At 43.8% G+C, this 25,015-nt stretch overlaps 1 protein-coding gene across 3 annotated transcripts in view; it reads left to right on the top strand.

Annotated features, from left to right (window-relative positions):
• The first annotated feature begins 21,363 nt into the window (after nucleotides 1–21,363).
• The window catches only part of ST8SIA5 (ST8 alpha-N-acetyl-neuraminide alpha-2,8-sialyltransferase 5), a 40,804-nt gene continuing 37,152 nt past the window's right edge, over nucleotides 21,364–25,015 (top strand). For all 3 annotated transcript variants that reach the window (XM_050913379.1, XM_050913378.1, XM_050913377.1), the window contains exon 1: nucleotides 21,364–21,494. In XM_050913379.1, the coding sequence (XP_050769336.1) occupies nucleotides 21,364–21,494 (131 nt within the window). The remainder of the gene's footprint in view (nucleotides 21,495–25,015) is intronic.

Here is a 25,015-nt window from a genome sequence, read left to right as displayed (position 1 = left end):
ACCAACGCACACAGCATGGGCAATAAACAGGAGCTGGAAGCCACCGTGCTGCTAGAAAGCTACGACCTAGTTGCCATTATTGAAACTTGGTGGGATGAATCCCATGACTGGAGTGTGGCTATTGATGGCTACAGGCTGTTCAGAAGGGACAGGTGAGGAAGGAGGGACGGAGGGGTTGCCCTCTACATCAAGAAATGGATAGAGTGTGAAGAGCTGTCTGAAGAATAGCCATGAGCAGGTTGAAAGCTTACGGGTAAAAATCAGACACCGAGGCAACAAAGGGAACCTTGTGGTTGGTGTCTACTGCAGGCCGCCCGATCAAGGGGAGCCTCTTGAAAAAGCTTTCTTCCTCCAGCTACAGGAGGCATTGCGCTCGCAGGCTCTTGTCCTGCTGGGGGAATTCAACCACCCTGACATCTGCTGGAAAAGTAGCACGGCAAGCTGTAGGCAATCCAGGAGACTCCTGGAATGCATTGAAGATAACTTCTTAGGCCAGGTAATAGACAGCCCTACCAGAGGGAATGCAATACTGGACCTGTTGGTCACCAGCACAAGTGAGCTAATCGATGACGTCAAGATTGGAGGCAGCCTGGGCTGCAGTGGTCATGCACTGGTGGAGTTTGCAGTCCTGAGGGATAAGGGTCAGGCGAAGAGTAAAGTCAGGACCTTGAATTTTAGGAAAGCAAACTTCCAGCTGTTCAAGGAGTTAGTCAATAGGACCCTCTGGGAAACTGCTTCCAGGGACAAGGGAGCAGAACAGAGCTGGCAGATCTTTAAGGACACTTTCCATAGAGTGCAAGAGCTCTCGATCCCCAGGGGTAAAAAATCAGGAAAGGCGGGCAAGAGACCGGCATGACTGAGTCAAGACCTGTTGGTCAAAATAAAGGGCAAGAAGGAAATGCACAGGCAGTGGAAACAGGGACAGGTATCCTGGGAAGAGTATAGAGATGCTGCCCGGTTGTGTAGGGATGGGGTCAGGAAGGCCAAGGCATGGCTGGAGGTGAACTTGGCAAGGAATGCAAAGAATAATAAGGGCTTCTACAGGTATGTCAGCCAGAAAAGGAAGGTCAAAGAAAGCGTACCCCCCTGATGAACAGGCCTGGCGAACTGGTAACAATGGATGAGGAGAAGGCTGAGGTACTCAACAACTTTTTTGCCTCAGTTTTCACTGGTGATCTCTCTTCCCACACCTCTTGAGTGGATGGACCTCAAGATGGAGACTGGGAGAGCGAAGTCCCTCCCACTGTAAGAGAAGATCAAGTTCGTGACCACCTGAGGAACCTGAATGTATATAAGACTATGGGACCTGACAAGATGCATCTGAGAGTCCTGAGGGAATTGGCTGATGTAGTTGCCAAGCCACTCTCCATGATACATGAAAAGTCATGGCAGTCAGGTGAAGTCCCTGGTGACTGGAAAAAGGGAAACATTGCACCCATTTTTAAAAAGGGTAGAAAGGAGGACCCTGGGAACTACCGACCTGTCAGCCTCACCTCTGTGCCTGGGAAGATCATGAAACAGATCCTCCTAGAAGCTCTGCTAAGGCACATGGAGGACAGGGAGGTGATTAGAGACAGCAAGCATGGTTTCACCAAGGGCAAGTCCCGCCTGACCAACCTAGTGGCTTTCTTTGATGGAATGACTACATCAGTGGACAAGGGAAGAGCTACAGATGTCGTCTATCTGGACTTTTGTAAGGCCTTTGACACGGTCCCCCACAACATCCTTCTCTCTAAATTGGAGAGAGATGGATTTAATGGATGGACTGTTTGGTGCATGAGAAATTGGTTGGATGGTCACATCCAGAGGGTGGTGGTCAACGGCTCAATGTCCAGATGGAGATCAGTGACAAGTGGTGTCCCTCAGGGGTCTGTATTGGGACCAGTACTGTTTAATATCTTCATCAATGACATAGACAGTGGGATCGACTGCACCCTCAGCAAGTTTGCAGATAACACCAAGCTGAGTGGTGTGGTTGACACGCCTGAGGGACAGGATGCCATCCAGAGGGACCTGAAGAAGCTTGAGAAGTGGGCCCGTGTGAACCTCATGAGGTTCAACAGGGCCGAGTGCAAGGTCCTGCACCTCGGTTGGGGCAACCCCTAGTATCAATACAGGCTGGGAGATGAAGGGATTGAGAGCAGCCCTGCCGAGAAGGACTTGGGGGTACTGGTGGATGAACAGCTGGACGTGAGCCGGCAATGCGTGCTGGCAAGCCAGAAAGCCAACCATATCCTGGGCTACATCAAAAGAAGCATGGCCAGCGGGTCGAGGGAGGTGATTCTGCCCCTCTGCTCCACTCTGGTGAGACCCCACCTGCAGTACTGTGTCCAGCTCTGGAGTCCTCATCACAGGAAAGACATGGACCTGTTGGAGTGGGTCCAGAGGAGGCCACAAAAATGGTCAGAAGGATGGAACACCTCTCCTATGAGGAAAGGCTGAGAGAGTTGGGGTTGTTCAACCTGGAGAAGGCTCTGGGGAGACCTTATTGCAGCCTTTCAATACTTAAAGGGGGCTTATAAGAAGGATGGGGACAAAATTTTTAGTAGGGTCTGTAGGGATAGGACAAGGGGTAATGGTTTTAAACTAAAAGATGGTAGATTCAGACTAGATAGAAGGAAGAAATGTTTTATGCTGAGGGTGGTAAAACACTGGCACAGGTTGCCCAGAGAGGTGGTAGATGCCCCATCCCTGGCAACATTCCAGGTCAGGTTGGACGGGGCTCTGAGCAACCTGATCTAGTGGAAGATGTCCCTGCTCATGGCAGGGGGGTTGGACTAGATGACCTTTAAAGGTCCCTTCCAACCCAAACCATTCTGCGATTCTATCATTCTATGATTCTATGATTAATCTCACTTAGTTGTAGTTGTAAAGAAGCTAAAGCTCTCGTCTCAGCTAGTCATTTAAGCGCTTTCTGTAGTCAGTGGGGAGAGAAGCACACCCAATGGCTGACTTGCCTGTCTGTCTAACTTAAAAAGCAGTGAAACATTTCTGGAGATGCCTGTTTTCATCTGCTGAACAGCTCTTCTAGAGATCTGTCACTGAGAGAGCTAACATTCAGTCAAATGAATTCTGCATTTTACACACCACACACATGTTCTGAGCAGGCCCATAGCAAGCACCAGCGCATGTTTCCTTCTGGATTTAATTTTTTAAATTAAAAAATCCAAGGAAGCTGGATTTAATTTTTGTTTAAATTTCAGATCAGAAAAAGCACAATATGTATCCTTAATTAAATGTATATGTAATCAATGCTGTCAAGATTGAGCATTAATCAGACTTTTTATTTGCCACTTCTAATATAATATGCTTTTTTTTTCTCTTTCTGTATAATGTGACACCCAGAAAATTTATTTTCTACTAATTGCAGTAAACAGAGCAAAGACCCACAGGTAAAGCAGTCTAGTGCCTGAACTCTGGAAGTTGGACATGTAAAAAGAGGACATTTGGATCACGAACTTTAGGAGCTGGGTACATTTTTATGCAATTTTTTTGTCAGAAGGTAGTCTGATAGTCTGATACATTATTTACAGTTAAGATATTTGAGTGAATGGACATTGCATTACTATTTTAAGAATTGTCCATGTAAAGAAAAAATAAGGCTTGTTGTTCTCCTTAATCTACATGTGGGACGTTCATTGGTTCCCAGGGAAACCATTAGGGTAGGATTTGAAGAGCACAAATGAGAAAATATGATAAAGCACAGTTGGAGGCAGAATCTCTTATAAAAGCCTCTGAGAGTGAGTGAGTAACCCTAAACATTAACTAGATTTGAGGTGGAGGTTCCCATTAGTGAATGAGGACCTAAGAATTGATCCTAAGAGTATGCAGAGTATTCAATGATACAAAGCAAAGTAATTTTAGAGATGTGACATGGTGTTTTCAGCCTACATAATACTTCAATCCTCAGACCTACTCTTCTAAAACCATCAGCTGTGGTTAATCAGGAATGCTTACAGCAGGGATTGAAATGGCCAGTTCACTCCTTTTTTCCAATCAAATTTTGCTCTCAGCTACACTGCTGTCCTACGGACTTGTGAAGGTAGGATTCAGTACATCATTTGGATCTTCTTTTGACTGCAAGCCAAATGAAAAATTGCGTTTGATTCACTTGCTATACAAGTTGGTTAGTTTTCCCTCTGGACATTCACTAGTCTGTAATAAAACCCCCCAATTTTTAAGTGTTTTAAAATGTGTTTTCAATGTGTTTTTAACAGATCTGGACAGAGCTGAGTCATTGTTCCTAACCTAGTCCTATATTGGAGCTGTTCCATAGGAGGGGGATTTTTCAGTCTGGCTGGTTCATGCCATTTAGCTGGTGCCTCTGACTTCCAGGTACCCTCCTAGCTTCTTACACCTACTCCCTCAGAGTTTTCCTTATGCAGGGCAGGAGGGATCATACTGGGCTTCTAGCTTAATCCCTCCTGGGGACAAAGAGGAAGGCAGGCAGTGGTACACATCCTGAGTGACACAATTTCATCATCACTGTATTTAGCCACAGGGAAGCTACATCTCTTTGCTAACTAACCCGTGTGGTGATGCTCACCGTCCTTTCTCAGTCCGATTAACTCTTTCCTTCAGGCTGAAAGGAGCTGCCCAAGTGTCAAGGTAGGTGGAGTCCTTGCCTCTCTCAATAGCTTGGCTCTATTTTTGCTCTTTTTCACAGGATAGTTGAGTCTCCAGACTCTGAGAAAGAGCTAGTTACCCTCTGATATTAGGCCAACACTTGAGCAATAGTCAAAGTCAGTGGCTCTAGGTTGCTGTGTGAGTTCTTTTCAAATCAGGCAATGAATGATGTGTCTTTTATCTTTGCTGGGAAGGAACAAATCATAATAACCCGCCATAGCCAGCGTTGGCCATTGCGTAACCACACTAAAAGTCATCATCCAAAGGCTGGACTGAAAGACTCTTAAGCTTGATACTCCTGGTGTTGAAAGTTTGCCTAGCTGGAGCTGGCATGTCTGGTCCTCTCTATGCATGGATGATGTGAAGGACGCTGCTGGCTGCCCTTTCTCCTGTGCTGGTACATCCCTCTCTGACCCATATTGAAAATCTCTGCTGCACACTGGCATGTTGTCGTGGTTTAACCCCAGCCGGCAGCTAAGCACCACACAGCCGCTCGCTCACTGCCCCCCCACCCCTGGGATGGGGGAGAGAATCAGGGAAAAAACCTCGTGAGTTGAGATAAAGACAGTTTAATAGGACAGAAAGGAATGAAAAACAATGATAATGATAATAATAATATGACAATAGTAATACTAAAAGAATTAAACTATACAAAGCAAGTAGTGCACAATGCAATTGCTCACCACTCATTGACCGATGCCCAGTTAGTTCCCAAGCCGCGATCCCCCCTCCCAGCCAGCTCCCCCAGTTTATATACTGGGCATGATGTCATATGGTATGGAATATCCCTTTGGCCAGTTTGGGTCAGCTGTCCTGGCGGTGTCCCCTCCCAGCTTCTTGTGCCCCTCCAGCCTTCTTGCTGGCTGGGCACGAGAAGCTGAAAAATCCTTGACTGAGTATAAACACTACTTAGCAACAACTGAAAACATCAGTGTGTTATCAACATTATTTTCCTACTAAATCCAAAACACAGCACTATACCAGCTACTAGGAAGAAAATTAACTCTGTCCTAGCCGAAACCAGGACACATGTTGTGAACTCCCCGGTGGATGGTGTGCACTTCTCTGTGTGCAGTGATGCCAGGTGGACACACAGGAGCTGCAGTGCAGTAGAGCTTTGCAGTGGGTGGGGTTCATAATCAGAGTGTTGTTCCAAAGGTTTTTAGTAATGGAAGTGTCATGGATGAGTTCTTCATCTGATCTCACTAGGTGGTATTTCATTTATCATCAGAGATCCTTGCTTTTCACGAGTTTATTCCTTTTCAGTTCATGGCTGGAGACTTAAAAAATAAAATTCACATCTCATTAGTTTATTGTCATTTTGAGAACTCATTCGCTGAAACCCATGGTTACTATTTTGCCGGAATCTCACACTGTAAAATATAGAAGAGTTTGTGTCCTTCAGAGTGGCCTTAAATGGCAGTAGCACAAAGAAAGCTATCAGATGCCATTAGCAGCCTTCTGCTGGATTAATGGCCAGCAAAATCTGGTGAAGATGCCTGGAGCTTTCTAGCATCACTGTTGTGATTTTGTACATAATTGCCCATGAGCAGCTACACAACATCCAGCTCAGCTACACAACATCTAGCTCAGCCACAGCATCACGCTGTCAGGCCTGTGCACCCGCACGTCCCTCCCCACCAGCTTTCCAGCTAAGGCAAATTGAGGCCAAGTGCCTCTCCCAAGGTTACACAGTGAGGCAGTAGCTCTCCTGTGGTTAAAATCCCCCATCTCTACATGGCTCTTAGACTTTTTGTCCTGGCCACTTGTGTGACACGTCTTTATCCTCCTGCCTACTTGAACAGCCTGGTTTTGTTGGAAAATCAGCCTGTGCTGTGGAAAAATAGAGAGACGTGATATGATGTTGTCCAAAGATTTCAGCAGGGCTTGCTTGAGAATGCCACAAGTCACTTATTCAGGCCATCATTTTGCAAACACTTTCAGCTGACAAAAGCCAGCACAGCTGCCAAAAGAGTCTGTTCTTCTCACCCCTTCATCTCCAGCTTCCCTGCTCATGCCTCCCGTGTAGCATCCCCTCTCCTGTTTTTTGGGAGTGTTTGTGTGCTTGTGCAGTGAATTTGGACTGGGAAGCTGATCCACGTGAAAACTAACCTTTTAAATTCTTTTTCTGCTGGGTTTATTCTAAACTGGATTACCTCTCTGATAGTCACGACACATCTGGGCAAACACTAATGCTATACAAGAGAAGGAGCAGTGCAACAGCAAAGACAGCTGAGAGCAGGACAAGTTTGCTTTTTCCATTGGTAATACCAGCCTAGGCCAGGTTGTAGTAGTTGTAATACTGCAGCTTCATGTTATCTTCAGCCATTAAAAAACCATTCTGTCCTGGCACATCATGAATATGTCCATAAAATAATGTAGTCTGGAACGGCTAGTTGGAAATGTTTGAGAAAGTGTTTTGTTTGTTTTTTTTTTTTTAATTAGGTTCTGTTAGACCAGGTGCTGCACTTTCATTAAGCAACTGCACAGATGTAGGAGAGTCAAAGAAAACCCTTTCTGTACCCAAAATTTAGTCTCTTCCAGAGTCAGGAGATGCTGTGTTGCCCCAGGGTAGCATGCAAGCAGTAACACAGTGCACAGACCAGGCTGCGGATGCAGAAGATGTGAGGGGAGGAGAAAAGGCCTTTGACAGCCTCCCCAAGCTGGGAGGCAGAGGTCAGAGAGGTGAAAGGAGCTGTTGTACTTTGGATGTTCGACTTGTCAGAATTTGTTTAGTGAAAAAACAGAAATGTTTCCCAAAGCTCCTTTTCTGGGCTCTGGGCACATCTGTTATATGTTCAGAAAAGGAGCTAAAATAACACAGGGGGAAAAAAGTTAACTCCCTAACGTCAGCCATGGAGAAGGAGCGATATCCACTTCTGGCTATCAAATTCTAACTGTGAGGGGGGAAAATTCACCCTCTAGCCCACTCCAAAAGAATTGGGAACAAAGAGGTTCCCAGTAGCATGTTCACGAGGTTATGTTATCACAGATCCTCTGGAGAACAGGGTCTGACCAGCTCCTGGGAATGCCTTATACCCAACTCAGTGCCTGTTATACTGATGTAGCTCATCTTTAACATGAGCAGGATTTTCAGGGGGAAATGCAGATTTTTAGCAGTGATAGCCTGGTTGGAACCAATGAAGATCCCAATTACCGTCCCTCTTACTTGTCACCAAGCTTCTGTAAAAGTTTGGAGCCCAAGCAAAATGAGTCAGGACATGTGGGGTTTGCAGTACCAACAGAGCCTTTGACAAGGTCTGAAACAGGAATGGGAGTAGGGAAAACATGACAACGTCACTTGGAGCCAAGCAAAAACTCATCTGCCCTAAAAAATGTCTCCTAAAGAACACAGTCTCTCTTCTATGCTTGCTGCCAGTTGTACTTGATTAATCAGGTTTCTGTGGGGGTGTTTTCCTTCACTCCATTCCTAACAGCATATTTTTCCATAAGTATTCTTAATCTTGTTGCAGATAATTTGTCGCCTGCAAGATCACGGCTGTTCCAAAAAGTTGCAATATTTTGCCCTCAGAAACTAATAAAATTCTTGTTGGATACCTTTTCAAGACCTCAGCCCCACAAAGGTATTTGTTCTTTTAAAAGTAATCATTGTGTGTTTCCCCTCCCTGCAAAAAAGAGGGTGGGAGTTAGCCTGGTTTTGATCCTGTGGAGTTGATTGAAGTTTTCCTGCTGGAGTCCATTAGATCGTTTCAAACCAGGGAGCATTTATGTGCGATACACCTGTTTCCAATAGCTCCCCCACCTCCATAAAGACAGCTGCAGCAGAAAGTCCTATTCACTCTGGGGAAAACACATTTTCTAATAGCTTCCCATCCCCCAGCCAGATGGGATCAAGCTGAGGCAGCTGCAGTCCAGGTCCCATGAGAAAGAATACAAAAAATGCAATTAAAATAATTAGTTAATGCCTTTTTTATCCGGCATGGTAACAAATAGGGAAAAAAGCTTGAAATAGCTATTCTACATATCAGTCCAATATGATATTGGATGCTTCCCAGGATTGCTATAAGCTTTCCCTAGAGCTTGTGAGTGCTCGGCCAGTTGTTGGGTTAAGGATCTCTATTACTGATGGTAATGGGGGTAGGTTAAAGCCACTTGCACAGTAGATTTTGCTGTGAGAACAAAAAAAAAAGTGAGTCTGAATTGATAATAAAGTGATTTAGATTCTGCTTCCTCCCTTGGAAATCAAGATTGCCTCCCATTCTTTTAAGCATGTACTGGCTTAGGTTCTGATTAAGCAGAATTTGCCCGATGATTCAAGTTTATGGGGGATGTACAAATGAAAAATGCATGGCCAAATATGTCCCTGGCACAACTCAGTGAAATCTGGCATTTACCCAATCGTTAGCTGCTTGTTGTTTGAGGGTTTCTCTGCTAACCTTCAAATGGTGCAGCAAGTGAAGATATCTTTTGCAGGCATTTTAGTTCCTTTTCCTGAAGCGTTCATAGCAAATAAAGCGGTGTACCAGGAACTGTAGCCCCAGTAAGCTGTATTTGTTATTGCCATAGCAGGTGGTATGTAGTCTGCAGCCAAGTGAGATGACCAAAGGATGAAATATAACCTAAAAACCAGGGCAGATTCTCTTAACAATCCTTAGCTTCTTTGATTTCACTCTCAGATTTTGTCCAGGGACCAAATTATGCAAACATGAGTATTTTTGCATTTTATATTCCTGTCATTGTTCCCTGCCATCCCTGTGGGGGAACCTGGAGGTCAGGCATCTTAGCGAAGGGCATGAAAATAAGGGAATGTTGAATAATAAATGCTTCAGGTCATGCAGGCTGTTCCTATCTCCCACCTTCCTGACAGATGGTTACAGAATAGCCTAGCTGAGGAAGTTCTGAGTGGCTCACAGAGTGATTCTGTGGTGTTAGTACGCAATCTGTGAAGCTGTCAATGCTCTTAGCCTTGGCATGGGTCGTCAAAGGAGTTTTTGAATCTCAGTAAGCACTTTGCCATGTGGCGGGGACTCCCAAAAGCTACATGCTATGTAACTGGGCATTTCCTTTTAATAGTTTCAAACTATTTCATTTTTGTGGCTTTTAAAATTCTTTCAGTTCTAGGAGAAATGGTATTTTAAAGTATCTAATTTTCTTATATTGTCTGGAAATGTAACTGCCCCCCTCTCCTCACCCCAAACCATTTTTGAAGGTTACTGGGAGGAAGAAATACCACGACTCCCCAGATTTGCCTTGTCTTCCTTTTGACTGTGAGAGGAGGGTTAATAGTAGAAGTGGGAAGAAGGGTTAGCAAAGGAGAGTGCTAGTCATGTGGACAGAACGCCAGCAGCAAAGCTGGCACATGTTGTTTCATTCGCTTGAAAGTATGTTTTATTCATTTGCTGATGATCATCTACAGTAGATATGAGAAAAAAAGAGGACCCAAATACTACTGGAAATCTAGGTGAAACTCTATAGCTTTGTCTCCCTTCAATGGCAGGTGGCTGCAGGAAAAGTGAGTTTCTATGACGGTTTCACTGGAATTCATATAGGCACTTTCAGTGGATTAAATTTTAAGGGGAAACCATTCATAGCTCACTTCCTTATGTTATTTACTTGGCATTAACTTCAACTTGTTTTCGTGCTGTTTTCACACTTGGCCCTCTCACCGGTGTTTAGGCATCCACCAGGCAGATACCTGCAACTGAACTGATCATCCCAAGCTCCCATTATAGTAAGGAAAGACAAAGGCATTTTTAGGATGGGATTCATTTGACATAGCTTAGAACTTTACTTTAGGATGAAAAGAACTGCTAGTCTCCATGGAGTGTATTGACTAAATCTCAGCTAACTGCATGGAGGGTTTTGGTAGGCTATAGGCACATAAATTTATGGTGGGAGTCAGGTACATCTGTGTTTAGTGCTATTAATACCTAGATTTCCTGGTTCCAATGAGCTGTGTATGATACTTGTCTGTCTTAACCAGATGATCCTGGGACATGGCGAGTAGTTCAGGATGGCAGCGCTTAGGGAACTGAATCCTGTGCCCAGCCAGGTGGATCCTGCTCTTGCAGTCCTCAGACTGACAAAGTCATACGTTAAAAGGCAGAAGAGTTTTTTTGCCGTACGCGATAAGTGGAAAGCTTCGTACAGTTGTCCTTGCTACTCCTGCAATACACTTGCAAGGCCAAGAAATGCTATGATTGCTAGTTCAGAAATGAGGGAAGAGATGCTGAGGAGGGTAAAGATGCTCATCTGCACGGCATATGGAGTGTAAGGTGAGGTGACTAAGCAGTAGATGACCCCACCGCACCATGCAGAAATCACAGTTCAAGTGCTGGAAGCCGTCATGCTTTCACAGAAGTGCCGTTTTGCCTTCCCAAGCCAGCTTGGAGACTTCAGCACGGCAGCGTAGCTCTGCCTGAAGTCATGAAGGAAGCCTGGTGTCACATGGAACTGAGCCCAAAACTCCTCCTAATTAGCAAATGATAGTTCGGGATGTTGTCCCCCCTGCGGGATGAGGATAAGGATGAACTCGGCTTTTGGCCTGCTAGGAGCAAGTTTAGGGTTTTACGTTAAAAAAGGACTGGATACTTCTGCAAAAATAGCAAACTAGGGAATAGTTAATGATTTTTTAATTGAATCTCTTACTTTTAATATTAATAACCCCTTAAAACCAGTGGGGTATGAAACACTTGGGGCTGATGTTTGAAGTCAGCTTGGATGGATATTGTTGAACTGTAACTTTTTTGCAGCTCTGTAGCTTTTCACTAGCTGCTGGGAAGATAAGACTTTTAACAGGAACATGTAAGTTCTGGAGCACAGACATGCCTTGATGGGAGAGTGGGGATGGCAAGGAAGGGCAACAGACATGAAATGCAGAGTTCATGGCTTTCCTGCATATTTTAAGGAAGGGTGATATGCTGGGTCCAGGCAACAGCTGGTGAATTCAAATATGTATTTAACATTCAAAGTCAAGCTCTGCTCTGTCTGTGTAGGGCCGGTCAGAGCTTGCAGGGATTTACCAGGTCTGTGGCCCAGACCAAGATATGTATTCCTGTGAAGTTGGTGACCATCTAAACTGAGATCATGTGCCACAGTGCAATGTGTATCGTAAAACCACTGATTTTTGCAGTGCTAGCCAATTCCTCTGCTTCATCAACTGGAAGGAGCAATGCTGAGGAAAAAGGCATGTCCTTCCTTTGCCCAAGGCAGACGGGTGCTATATGTATAGATCTGAACTACAGCTTCCTTGGATTTCTAAGCCAAACCTGTAGTGGTATCCAAGGTGAGGGGATAGCACCTGAACATGAGCTGTCAGAGGGAAACTGATGACCGTGCCATAGGTCCCTGCTGCGCTGGAAGGCCTCAAGTGCCCTACTGCTTTGTATTTGATATGGTGCATTTTTCCAGTTGGGAAGAGTGAATGGAAAAACTCTACCCAGGGCAGTGTATTGTGAGGGATGGCTCCAGGCCTGAAGGAGGAAAAGCAAGAGAAAGTGGGAGGCTAGAAAGCTGTAAATTAAAAAGGGGTAAGGGACAGTCTTCATACACCCTTTCCACCTTTCTTTTAATTTCCTTGTCTGTTAAACCTTAGAGCAAAAGTTTAATCAGTTTATAATGACCGTATGCAACAGTATAGCATATATCCTCCATATTATCTTTGTCTTTGCAACAGTAAAAAAAAAAGGAGAATTTAGTGTGATTATTGCCCTTTTTATTAAGCAGATATTTTGTCTGTGATTCCAACGGAGGTGAACTCACAGCACTGTTCTTGTTTGCTGGCTACTCTTATAGACTGCAAGGACCCACAAACAGTATTAGTTATGATTTTTGTTATCGCATCAGGGAAGAGCTTTCCTCATCAATTAGCCAACTTTTGGACCTGTGAAACTTTCAGTGTGAATCTGGCACCGCGGTTCATTTTCTTAAGTGCTGCATGGATTGCAAAAGAGGAATACTGATTTGGCTGTTCCTGGGTCATCCACATCTGTGAAATGGGAACCAAGATAACGTCACAAAATGAAGATCCAAAATGCAGATACAATATTTAATTTTAAACTGATTGCGAAAAAAGCAACTATCTGACGTAGAATATCTTCATTGGTGACTTTTCACTGTTTAATGTGCCAACATACTGAATCACAATTGAAAGTTAGATGCATTGAAGAATACATTTGTAGACTCTGAGCCCAAACAACCGTATTTTAACTGTGCTTGAGCCCTAGATTTATCTTCCTCCTCTACCCAGGTCCAAAGCCTCACTCTCTCACTGTCACTAGCTATTTTGTTGCTGCTGTTCAGTCATGTGGATCTTATTTATTGTCATTTGACAGAAACGAAAAAAGCAGTTCAGAAAATGCTTTACCAAGAGTAATTTGTTCCCAGCAAGACCTTTCTAGCTACGCAGTAGCATGAAAGCATCAAAGTGCCAGGAGAACTTTTTAAAAATAAACTGCCCTAATGCTAAAATAAGCTTTAATTGATTGAGACTTGCACTGAGCCTGACAATCCGAACGATTTATTATTATTTTTCCTTTCAAGCTTCAGCTTCATGTGATTTAAAGTGACTGAATTACAGTTCCCACATACCTTCCTACCCACACGGCATGAAAAAAAACCCCCACACAAACTTCTTAGCTCCAGAGGAGCTGCTGGATACACCTGGAAGAAAATAAAAAAGCTGATTGAAAGTGAAGTTTAAATAAAGGTGATGATGATGGGAATGTTCTGCAAAAAAACCCTATTCTGGCTAAATGCCACGCTGTGCTTCCCTCTCCTCAGAGGAGAGCTCTCCTGGGGATGTCTCTCCCTGTCAAAGGCATTTCCTTAATGTCTGCTTATAGAGCACTGGATCCTGTAGGCCAGATGCTGTCGCAACTCCCTGCGTTGGAGATTAATAGTAGGCTGTGGATAAACTACCACTCTGTCTTCCCCATTTTAGGTTTTTAAAGAAAAAACCACAACCGAGTGGCTGTACTCAGCTATTTAAATAAATAAGCTGTCACAGGCTCTCTAGCAAAAGGTCAACACCACCACCGAAGACTGCTGATAAATGTGCAAAACTTTCTGGCCGACAGAAAGGAGGCTGTACTGGCAGTCCTGTACTAGAGAGAAGTAAGCACTGGAAGTAGGTGGAATATAGCAAATGTCAATGGGGTCAGTTGTGGGGTTTCTTCTTGGCAGTATGTTGTGGAGGATGGAAGTCTGGTCAGACATTCATTAGTGATAACTAGTGATACTTCTGAAAGTATATCAGCCATGCTCATGGCATGTTTGGGTGTGTGAGCAGGGAAAGCACGGATCACTACCTTCAGCCTGGGGAATGTTTTTAGACTCATGCCAGTATAACGGGGCTCATGGGCCATGGGTAGCTGCAGTTTCCCCAAGGGCTATGCCATGTTCAGGTCAGAACAAGTCCCAACCTAGCCCCAAGCTTCAGTTGAGTTTAAGATCTCACTGTAAGTCCTTATCTGAATTGTAGCCCTGGACAATTCACTGCAGCCAAGAGCCAAACAAGGATTTTCATTTAACTCCCAAAATTTCAAGAGGAGGAAGATGCTTAAATACCCTTCTGGCTGTGGCCCTCAATTTCCCTGCCCATGTCAGCACTGCCTGTGATAGTGCTGTGACATTTATGTCCACAGAGCCAGCAAAGCTCAAACTGCTGGTAGAGGTTAGGGGTGATCCAGGCCCTGTCTATGGATGAGTTTCTTGGTCTGGGTGGCTGGCTGTCCCCTCGGGACTCCCAGACTTGTTTGTCAGCAAAATGGACCATCATCACCTTGGGTTTGCATCCTAGTACATGTTTGCAAGCTGGGCAAGTTGCATGCTATCAAACATCGCCTCTAAATCACAATTCCTGCTCTCTGTCAAAGAGGCTAACAAATCCCTCTCTCACCTTTCTTTCTTGCCTGCTTAAATTATAAATTCTCATGGCAAGAACTGGCTCTGCTAATGCCCAGCCGCAGTGTCTAACACAGTCCTGTTCCAGGAGTGGTCTCTATTTGGTACCCTAATACAGATAAGCATGACCCAGGAATTCATGGCAGATTGCAAATCCAAAGGAAGGAATTCGAAAGGGTCGCCAGTTTTATTAATAGCCATCTCTGTAACTGCATGCAGGTCAGACCGGACACTGTGCAGAGCTTAAAAGCTGAATCCACGCTATCACAGGAGGGGCAGAAAGATGTGCCTAGTCACAGTACTGTAAGGACAGAGATTTCTTTCTTCAGGGCTGGTTGTCCGGATTTCCAGTGAGCACTTCCACAGTGCCAGAAGAGTGAAATAAAATGTATTTCAGGAAGAGCGGGGATTTTTGAAGACCGCAGAAGCCAGCTGGATTTTTTTTTTTTATTTATAATTTTTGTCATGGACTGAACTAAGCATGGACTAGCGTGGACTATTTAAAAAATCATGATGTTTCTGAAAACATACTGGCTTTGCCTAGAAGAGTAACTTAGGTAAACAGGTAGACTACCCAAGACAACACTTGTTGCCTGCAGTGTGTAGTTAGTAATGTAATCAGTGCTGTAGGAGGACATCATGAAGAATGGTTTGAAAGCTGAATGTCTGGACTGCTTGAAAGTTTGTGTGAATTGAAGCTGATGGTTAATTCGAGAGGAATATACTTCATTCCTTCGAATGCAAAATTAATGCAGAACTGTGGTAAAAAGGCAAAGGTAACTTTTCCTAAATAATTTTCTGTAATGGGTCTCTTCTACATCTTGATTGTAAGCATAGTGTAAAATTTTTGAAGTACTTAATTAGCTGATTATTCAGAGGAATATTTTCTTTTTCATATTTACCCCCATTCTGATTAGTACTACTCACTGACACTGCAAAATGTATTCCAAGATCAGATTCATTGTCTCTGTGAATTAAATCTAAGTTTATATGCCATATTATAGTTTTTTTAAATATCTCAGATTAACATTTTTATTTTTGCTGTAAAAATATATTGTCAAAATAGTGAAATAATTATTAATTGGGTTTTTCAGCATTAGATAATGTGTGATTCTTATTCTGACCATGGGAAATATTTGTTCATTGTAGTGTTAATGCTAGAATATTTTCAGCAAAAAGAAGTATCAAAACTTTCAACTGCCACTAAACTTGTAAAGTGAGCGCCACTGACTCCAGCACTTCCCAGGCTTTCACTAGAAGGTTTTAAGTGTGGTTTTGATGAACTAGGTGGGAGTTATGACTTGCTTGGGATAGAGGCAGGATCATGTTCCTATTCTGAGAGCAAGTGTCAGCCATGGAAACCCTTTGACCCCTCCATGGTTCTGCCAACATCTTGATCCTGTTGATTTGGTGCTAAATCCAGGGCTCCCATGCTGTGCTCCGTAATCAAACTAATGCTTTTAACAGATGATTCCTGTAAAAGCAATTTGGTCCTGTTTCTTTTTCCCTGCAGAGAAACTGAGCTTCCACCATTCTCAATTATTTGCAGGGTTGTTGTGAGCTTGTACAGGATCATAACAATCACACTAAACTTCCTATATTTTCTAGGAATCTGGAAACGCCACTGGGAAAGCAAGGCTGTCCCCAGTATCGAGCCCAGCTTAGTTTTGCACTTTGCTATATGTTTTAGCAAGTCCTGGTATAAGGAACTGTTAATAGTAAATGTACAGCACTCTAGCCAAGGCAGCCTCTGCATTAGAGCTTCCTGCCAGCAAGAGGAAGACCTCATTCCTTTTCCAACAGAGATGGTGTCAGCAGTGTAAAAAAGGGATATTTTACGCACTGGGTCATTTCTCCCCCAGTGCCTATGATGTGACCCATAATTGGAAGGAAACTGGTCATGATTCAATAGATGATGTAATGTATATCCAGTGTACAGACCATATGTTATCTTCAGGACACTTCCTCCAATTCAGGCGGCTCCACAGGTAGGAGGCCTGGTGCCAAATTAGCTGTTGTCATCTCCTCGTGGCTTAGCCCAACTCAGAAGGAAATAAATATTTACATCTTAGCTGAATCCTTTCAGCTTCCTTCAATATCCCGGTTTAAGACATATGGATTTGTGGCAGTGATGGGGGACTAGACATTGTGTTAAGCACTAGATTATGCTAATAAATTCATGTTTTATATCTGCAAAAGAATTAATATTGATAAGCATATGTTTATGAGTTTCATCTTCAGCAGACCCTTCCAGGCATATACCTATGTGCCAGTGCTTTGCAAAATCAGAGATCTAGCAGTTGACACAAGCATCGTAGAAACGGTAAATAGACTTGATTTAATTTTAATTTAGGGGAAAAAATGAGATGTAAAAAGCGTTCTACTAAAACCTTTTACAGCCCATAGTATTCTGCTATGCTGTGTGTGAAGTTCTTTAATCTGCGTAACAGTCATGAAGAGGAGTGGAGAGTGGCTGAGCAGGCAGGGAGAGAAAAAATCCTGAAGGGGAACGTGAAGCATGTTTTGCTTTACTCTGAACCTGTACAATAATGTGAGTTTAACACGTTCAGTTATGTATACCGTGATTTAAACAACCAACAGACAGATCTTGCTATCCGAAACACTAAATGTCTTTGCTTTCAACTGAAATTAGAATGCATAATCAGTCAAACACTGATTCAAATGACAGGTTCAGTGAAAGGTACTTAAGGAAATTCCCAATCAGACCTGCCCATCAGAAGTGAATTTTTCTGTTTCATTTGCATTAAAAAATAAACTGCAGCTTAGAAATAAGGGCTGCACATTGTCCTTTCAGCAGAGAGAGATGTGCTTGTTCCCTGCAGAAGAGAAGTAGAGTCTGACTCTTATCAGGTTTTTGCCTTTTGCTAATTCAGCTTTCTTTGTGTGGAGCTTCAAAAGCATGGTCTTGGTGGTTAGCCAAGATTTCTTTGTCTTTGAGATTCAATGTTAACTTTTTTTGTTTGTTTAATTCAGTTCTGCTTCATTTGGACTTAAAAGCAAACAAGAACTCCCATTGGAGGGTATCACTGTCTGGAGCATGTTCCTGTTTGTGTTAGAGGGCTCAGAGTCTCACTGCTCAGGCTGGAGGAGTTTCTTGTGATAGATTATCTCTGATGATATTTAGCAAGCAGCTGACATACAACAAATAAAGGCCAGCAACGTGTAAGACTGACTGCTTCTGGCAGCTTCATATTATGATAGGCTATGAACACTTCCGTTTTGCCACTTTTGCTTTAGCCTCTGACGTCTGTGCTCCAAGAAATGATATAGGAATACCCTTTCTGAGCGTGTGCATATCATGCAGCTTATCCATCTCTCTCTCACCATGTCATAAGAGGTATTTTGAGTAGCTGATACTAGTGAAGAGATACTTGATCCTCTGGTGACGGAAGAGATCGTATTTACTGGGTTCCTGTGGTCTGGCATGATGCTGACTAGAGTATAGTGTGATGTGGCCTAGACTCCCTATATATTACCAGTGCCATTGTAATATATATATACACCAGTGCCTATATATTACCATTGCCCGTTGCAGGGTCAATGCCTATGCAACTAGCAGTCAGTACTGTACGCAGCACCTGAGGCCCAGTCATGCCCAGCAAATCTTTGTTTGCAGCAGAACTTACTGTAATGTCCTTTTCCACAGCCCTTCTCAAACTCTGGAGGGGCTCTTTTGTTGCCCGTTACTTGCTTAAGTGCAGGCTGTAAAATAATTTAAAAAAAATTAATTTGTTCTCTGCAGAGGCCTGATGCTTTCAAGGAGGCCTGTAGTTGACGAGTCAAAGTCTCAAAGGCCCCCTGGGAATGAGTGCTGGCATTGCTCATTCAGCCCTTCTGCATGCACTATATGACTGTTTTCACTCACAACAAATACTGCAGGCAACCTTGAGTATCCTTTGAAAATATGTCGATAGTCATCCTATTTCTTTATGCTTGCACAGAGCTGCTCTGCTTCCAGTTCTGCAGTGTTATTGTAGTACTGGGCTGAAGGCAGCAAACAGATTTCTTTTAAATGTGACATCAAGAGCGGTTTCTGCACAAGATCTGACATAGAAAACCCTCTCCGCTTATATATCTTTGTACTTTGCTTTTTGCTTTAGGCGTGCAGCCCTCCTGCACATAGGCCTCTCAGGTGCTGTATCTTCTGGCCAGCTCTGATACAGCAGAGAAGGATGAGAGAACACAGAAAATCAAAGACTGACTGAGAGTACATGGTGCTTCCAGGCTGTTTACTGCAGCTCAGGCTGACTATCAGTCCAGGAGAAAGAATAGCTGCTAGGCTCATGAGTCTGGTGCACTACAGCACAGAGAGCTCAAGAAAAAAATCACGTTGAATGGAGGGGAATAGAGGAAGAAAGGCTGAAATTGTTTTCACCAAAACCTAGGTGATATTAAAATCTGCAAAACTGGCGTCACACCCATAGAAGGTCATAAGAAGCCAAATTCTACTCTCTGATACTTTGCTGTTATTGTAAAATAACTCCTGGAGCAACTGAGACAAATTTCTCGGAGAAGATTTTCAAAGCTATTGGTAAAAATCCAACAATTCAAAGCATTAAGTACCTTTTCCTTCACATCTGCCCTTACTGGCCTTACTTCCCAGCTTCTCCATACAAATCTGCCAGTGTGGTATCTTGTGGGGTCCCAGCCTGGAACTTCTGATGGCCATACTGCTTTTCCTGGTACTGAGAAGGGTACGCGGTTAGATCCATCTAAATGGCACAGTTCCTATATGGAAACATTCTTGTATTATATGGGCTTACATGAACTGATTGTTAAAAGAAACACATTTGGCCCTAGAGCTGGTGACTTTGACAAAAGGGAATCAAACTGCTTTTGCTATTTAATCTGCAGTCCCCTGGTATGTGTGTTATTCCCAGTACAGTACAAATGAGTGTATCCAACTCAGTTATTTTTCTAACCAAAATATTGTTTTTCTTCCCCCAGTTCAGGAAGACCCTGAACCACAAAATGGTAGGAGAGTGTTTCCAAGGAAGTATCAGTATGTCCTTGCCCTCCTCTTCTACTTTTCCCTGTGTAGCCATCACTGGCCACCGTCAGGGACAAGGCACTGGGCTGGATAATCTTTGATCTGACCCGGGATCACCACTCTTTTTATATGCACAGGTGATAACTGAAGCATTTAGCAGGGTTCACAAACGCATGTGTGGGAGCTTTGAAAGGGACTGAAGAAGGACGTATCAGAGGCTGGATCCCTACGCCATCTCTGCAAAGTCAAGGGTGTCTAAAGGGCTGGTCTCCTCTAGGAGTTCTTGCCTGTAGGAGTTCAGGGTGAGCAGGTTCCTACCTTAAACACTTCTGTTACTTTTGTTGCTTAAAATTAAGTAAGGCAAAGCCTGCTTTAGCCCTTGATTGTCTTACCTAAATTGCCATAGGTCGTGCTGAGGACTAGCCCTGGCTTCAGGAACTGGGTTGAAAGGGTTGCACAAAGTTACCTTTGGCCCTTCTTCCCATGCAGCATCAATTACAGCTGAGACAAAGTCCAGAAACAGTCCCTGTTTGCTGCTTCGTGCAGCTGGGCTGCTGGCACGCTAGAACATTTTGCATACACTGGTTTAACTGTTGGAAAATTTATTCACACAAAAATCTTCCCATTCTCTTAGACAAAGGATTTTTTCCCCACAGTTTGTTGTCAAAATCCTTTTCCCATCTGTTACTGGGGCAAAACAACCTCCTAGCCAGGATGTTTCATTCATGGATAAAGCTTTCATTGGAACTTGTTTTAAGAAGCTAAGGGTTGGGGGCAGATTTTTCTCCCAGTGAAATCAGCAACAAAACTCCCATTGATTTCCCTGTGAGCTGAATCGAGCCTCTCCTGACAATGGGGAGATTTTTAGAGAAGTTATGATGGCCGTGGACAAGGTCTTGTCACTTTGCCCTTTCAAAAGAGAACTGTTTCTGGTGGAGGAACAATCAGAATATTTGTCTCTTTAAATGAATGGTTCATAGAGCCTGCACTGAGAGGCAGTCTCCCTCTCTGCGGCTGTGAGGCTACTCAGAGCCTCCAATAAATCAGCATGCAGGAACTGAGAGCTCTGTCCTTGAAGAGATGTACAGTGACCTTGCTTATGCTTACTCTGGAGGAATAACCAGGGGAAATACAGGAGCCCAAGTAGTGAGCAGTGTATGACTAAAGGCACTGCATTCTGCATGCAAATGCTACAGTACCGAAGGCACGGTACGGACGGCACGCTGCTACACAAAATGCAGCTTTCCTGCTAGCCTGACCAGATCGCTGCTGTTGTTTTTTGCAGGGGACTGAATGAAATCCTCATGATCGTTACATGCTTGTTCAATAATAGCACACCCCGGTCACGTCTCCTTGCAAGCACATTTTGCTGGAATCACTGAGCAGAAGCGAAGAAGAGCTGACGACTATGTGTTTCCAGCGCGGGTTGCCGGAGCCCTGTGTTTGCCATTGGCTGCAGTTTTCTGGTTTATTTGCAGCTTCCCCCATCTGGAATATGAAAATGGGATTGAAGTAGATAATTGCTAGCAGCGGGTTTTCAAGAGAGGCTTAGAGGGAACAGAATGCCTCTTGCACAGCACAGGCTGCCTGCGCTGAAAGAGCTCTGAGAGATATTTTAGATGTTACCCACGTCTGAATCTCCTGGAAACTTTACCATGGAAGCAAGCAATTGCGCTCAATCCTGGAGCTAACATCCAAAAGGGGCAAGGAAGGGGCAGCAGGGCCAAACAATGGGATACCTTGTCCTTGGATTGCTCACAGAAAAGCCAGCAAGCGTTCCCTTCTGCTTCCCGGGAGAAAGGGCATGAAGGCGACAATGAACTGAATTTTGCCCAGTGGAGCTTCAGTGGCTTTTAAGAAGGATGGGATACACTGACCCTTCATCAAGCAGGGATTTGCTGGGAAACAGAACTTTGTTCTTCATATTCATCTGCGCCTTTGCCGTGGTCACCTTGCTGCAGCAGATCCTCTATGGGAGAAACTATCTCAAAAGGTAAGGGGGGATTTGAGGGAATAGGAAAAGTTGTCTGATCGGACTGAACGGAGACTGTTATAACTGTTCAAACCACTTCTCGGTGTTGTGCTGACAATATTAATATCTTGTCAATCTGGGAAGGTGCATCCAGCATCTGTAGTGTCTGTTAGATTATTAATAAAGGAGTCTGTTAGGCAGAATATAATGATCTCTGTGTTTCTTAGATCGTGTTTTAGTCCTCAGCTGTTGTAAAAATCTAGGTCTTACTTAACTTAAGCTAGACTGACTTGTATCACCGGAGTATTTGCCCCTGATCAGACCCTGCCATATAGGCTTTTCACCATATATAAGTTCAAGCTGAAGTGGCTTGAGAGGTTGAATTAAGGTAGCGTGCTCATTGCCTAAACTTTAATGTCTTTAGAAACAAACATGTGGATGCAGTTCCTAAAATCAAAGTGGCAATATTACTGTTCCAAATAACAGAGGGAGCACTTTATTATTTCACTGCTGTATTCTCATGAATTACTGCTGAGACTGCTTTGTTGTAGAGCACATCAGTCTTTGATCTGAAAATGGTACTGCTCTTTTCACAGCAGACACCATGGGGGGATCTTCAAGTGTTTAACCTTGACCCGTGCAGAGTTTATTTTACTTAAATCTAGTTTGAGGTCTTACGGCTTGTATGATTTTATAAAGGGGAATGTTTCTCTTATGTGCTTTGAGGTAAGTGGGTTTCAGTAGCGTAGGCAGCTGCTGTGGAATTTTTTACTGGAATTTGGCTGCATTTTGCCAGAAGAGATCAATGGTTTGGTTCTTGCCTGGTTTGCAACTCATGTAGTTGTTTGCCTTGTGCCAAGAGCAAGCAAAATGCTGACAAATCAGCAAATGTTTCTCGCTGGGGGGGTACAGCAAGCATGATATTAATAAGTATAGACAGGAGTGTTGTAGTTTATCCAGAGAGCAATTTGTGTGCCTTGCTTAGCAGTGAGGCCTTGGCTGGAGTACTCTGTCTGCTTTTGGGCACCTCACTTCCAGAAAGAAGTGACTCAGTTGGAAGGAGCCAAAGGAAAGCAGCAAGAATGAGCAGAGGCGTAGAAAACATGTTTGTTTGACTTGGAGAAAATTGAGGGGAGATAACAATAACTGTCTTGAAATACCCAAACTATTTCTGCCAAGAGGAAGGTAATAAACACATCTCTGAATACTCACAACATGACACGAAGTCATGGACTGAAGTTGCAGCAGGAAAGATTTGGATTTAACCGTGAAGGGAAACTTTTAAAGAAAAAGGCTACCTGAGGAGGTATAACATCTCCATCTTCGAGGGCTTCAGGAACCTGTTAGGTAGAGAAGGGTAGTACTGAGCTGCCTTGGTGTTGAGAGGATGACTTTATGACCAGTTGAGGTCTCATCTTGCCTTATTGTCTCAGTTTTTCCCATTTGTCCTGGAGGCTTTGCAGCCCTACCAATACTTGCTTTTCTAAGTCAAAATGACTGCAACAGGATTAGAGCAATGAAAAATAAATCCCAAGTATAAATTGAAATGAAAAATGGCAAAGTAAAGATAAAATGAGGAGAAGATGCAACTAAAGCTCTTCCAGTGAGTGATCTCTGTGGCCAGTCTCTGTCCTGCCTTGTGCCCTGGGAGCCTCTCCTGTCATCAGCGGGCTGCAGGGAGTGAAAAAAGAGTGATGTCCAATTCCCAGGCTTGCTAGGAGAAAATCTGGTTCTGAGCAATCTGCCATCAAAGGGGCTCAAGCAGGGAGATGTGCATACATTTCTTCACTTTGACTGGAAAACACTGTTTATTTAAATTTTTTTATTCCAGCTTGTAATGATTTGTTTCTTTTCCTTTTTTTTATCACAGGAAAGAGTCTCAAAGAGCGTTCCCCCCCACTCAGTGCAGGGAAAAAGCACTTTGGCTCCTTTCTGCTGGGAAGTGGTAGTTCCTATCTTCCATGGAAATAAAAATGCAGGATATGGCAGTCTCAGGCTGTCAGTTATTAATGATAGAAAGGTGATTTACGCAGCAGCCTACATTGTTACCATAATATTATTATCATGAAGGTACTTTTTCACTTTTTCTTTCCCTCTCTCACTCTCATGCCCTGCAGTACATTATGGTGACCATTCCCGAGCAGTTTGATTGCCAGTCCGCTCTGTGCAGGGGTAACTGTAACCTCTAATTACTCTTTTCTTTCACAAACCTCCGGTGTTAAATCCCCTGTTAGAAGCTGATGCTGTCTGTGAGGTTCCTTGGACACGTTAGAGCTTGCACCTCCAGGGACCCCGGTGGAGCTGGTGGTTTTGGAGAGCATCCCTGCAGAGGGGAAGTGGGATATTTATAGCTTTGGTGCCGCTTGCCAAGCTGGAGCTTGGGGACACTGCCTAAACCTAAAGCCATTTACTCGCTAGGATTCAACATGCCTCTTGTTTTATGATAGCCTTTGCTTGCCTCCCAACATCTGCAACAATAACAGGCCTCTGGGCCTCTTCCCAAGGCAGCGGGAAGAAATTCCCTAGTGTATGTAGAGAAACCTGAAAATTGCCCTGAAGTACTATTCCAGTAAATGTACAATGCTTTTAAGCCTAAATATAACACAGGGCTAGCTTGTTTCTTTGCAGGAAGATGGTGGAAATGGGTAAAGGCCAGCAAGGCAGGGGGAATCTGACTGAAAACAAGCAGCTTGGGCACAACGCAGGGGACAGCATAGACTAGGGACTGGTCCCAATAAGTGATGTGGACAAAGGTACCCTTTTGTGGGAGAAAGATGGAAGAGTTAGCTGTATGGCTCTAAGCTGGGCCATGCCACTTGCCCTTACAAGCAGGGAATGGGCTGGTTTTATTGCCATAAAAACTCACCTGAAGCTCTCCATGAAGGGTGCCATGGAGGCTTACGGTCCTGCATTTGTCCGGAGCCATACTCCCAAAGGCTGGCTGTGGGGATGGCAGGACTGCAGGCAGGAGAGGCTGCTCCAGGAAAGAAACTCTGCTCAGGGAAATTTGATAAGGGGTCCAACCTCCGGTCAAGTCCTCTCTTTCCCCTTAATGAGATATTAATGAGCTCCTGGCATTGCTGGAAGAAGGGGAGAATGTAGAGATTGAATTTCTAGGTATTCACACATTTTTCACCCACCATATAATGTCCTCTGCTCCTTCCCCTGCTGATTTGTACTGTGTCATTGGAAAGCAGAATCCTGCCCACCTTTTTTTTCCCTTTTTCAGTTTTCCTCCAAGTGGGATGGATGTGGGTGCTCTCAGCAAGGCCAATGCCTTGTCCCCATAGTAGCAGCTAAAGTCCTAATGAGAGAGTTAAACTGCAAGCTGGAGAATGATGTCGGGAAGCTCTGGTCTCTGTAGCTCCTGATCCTGAATAAAAAGGATGATGAAATGAGATATAATTAAGGGACTTTAATACAGATCTCTAGGGTAATTATTTTTATTTTAGGATTAATGTGATGATTAAAAATCCGCTGCATTGATCTGCTAAAGTAGGTTAAGTGCTGTGCACTTCTGCTTAAATCTGGAGCTGCCACTT

The sequence above is a fragment of the Gymnogyps californianus genome, chromosome Z, assembly GCF_018139145.2.
Source record: "Gymnogyps californianus isolate 813 chromosome Z, ASM1813914v2, whole genome shotgun sequence".
In the NCBI taxonomy this organism is placed as follows: Eukaryota; Metazoa; Chordata; class Aves; order Accipitriformes; family Cathartidae; genus Gymnogyps; species Gymnogyps californianus.
Note: the sequence above shows the minus strand (reverse complement) of the source record. Positions and strands in the feature narration are given on the sequence as shown.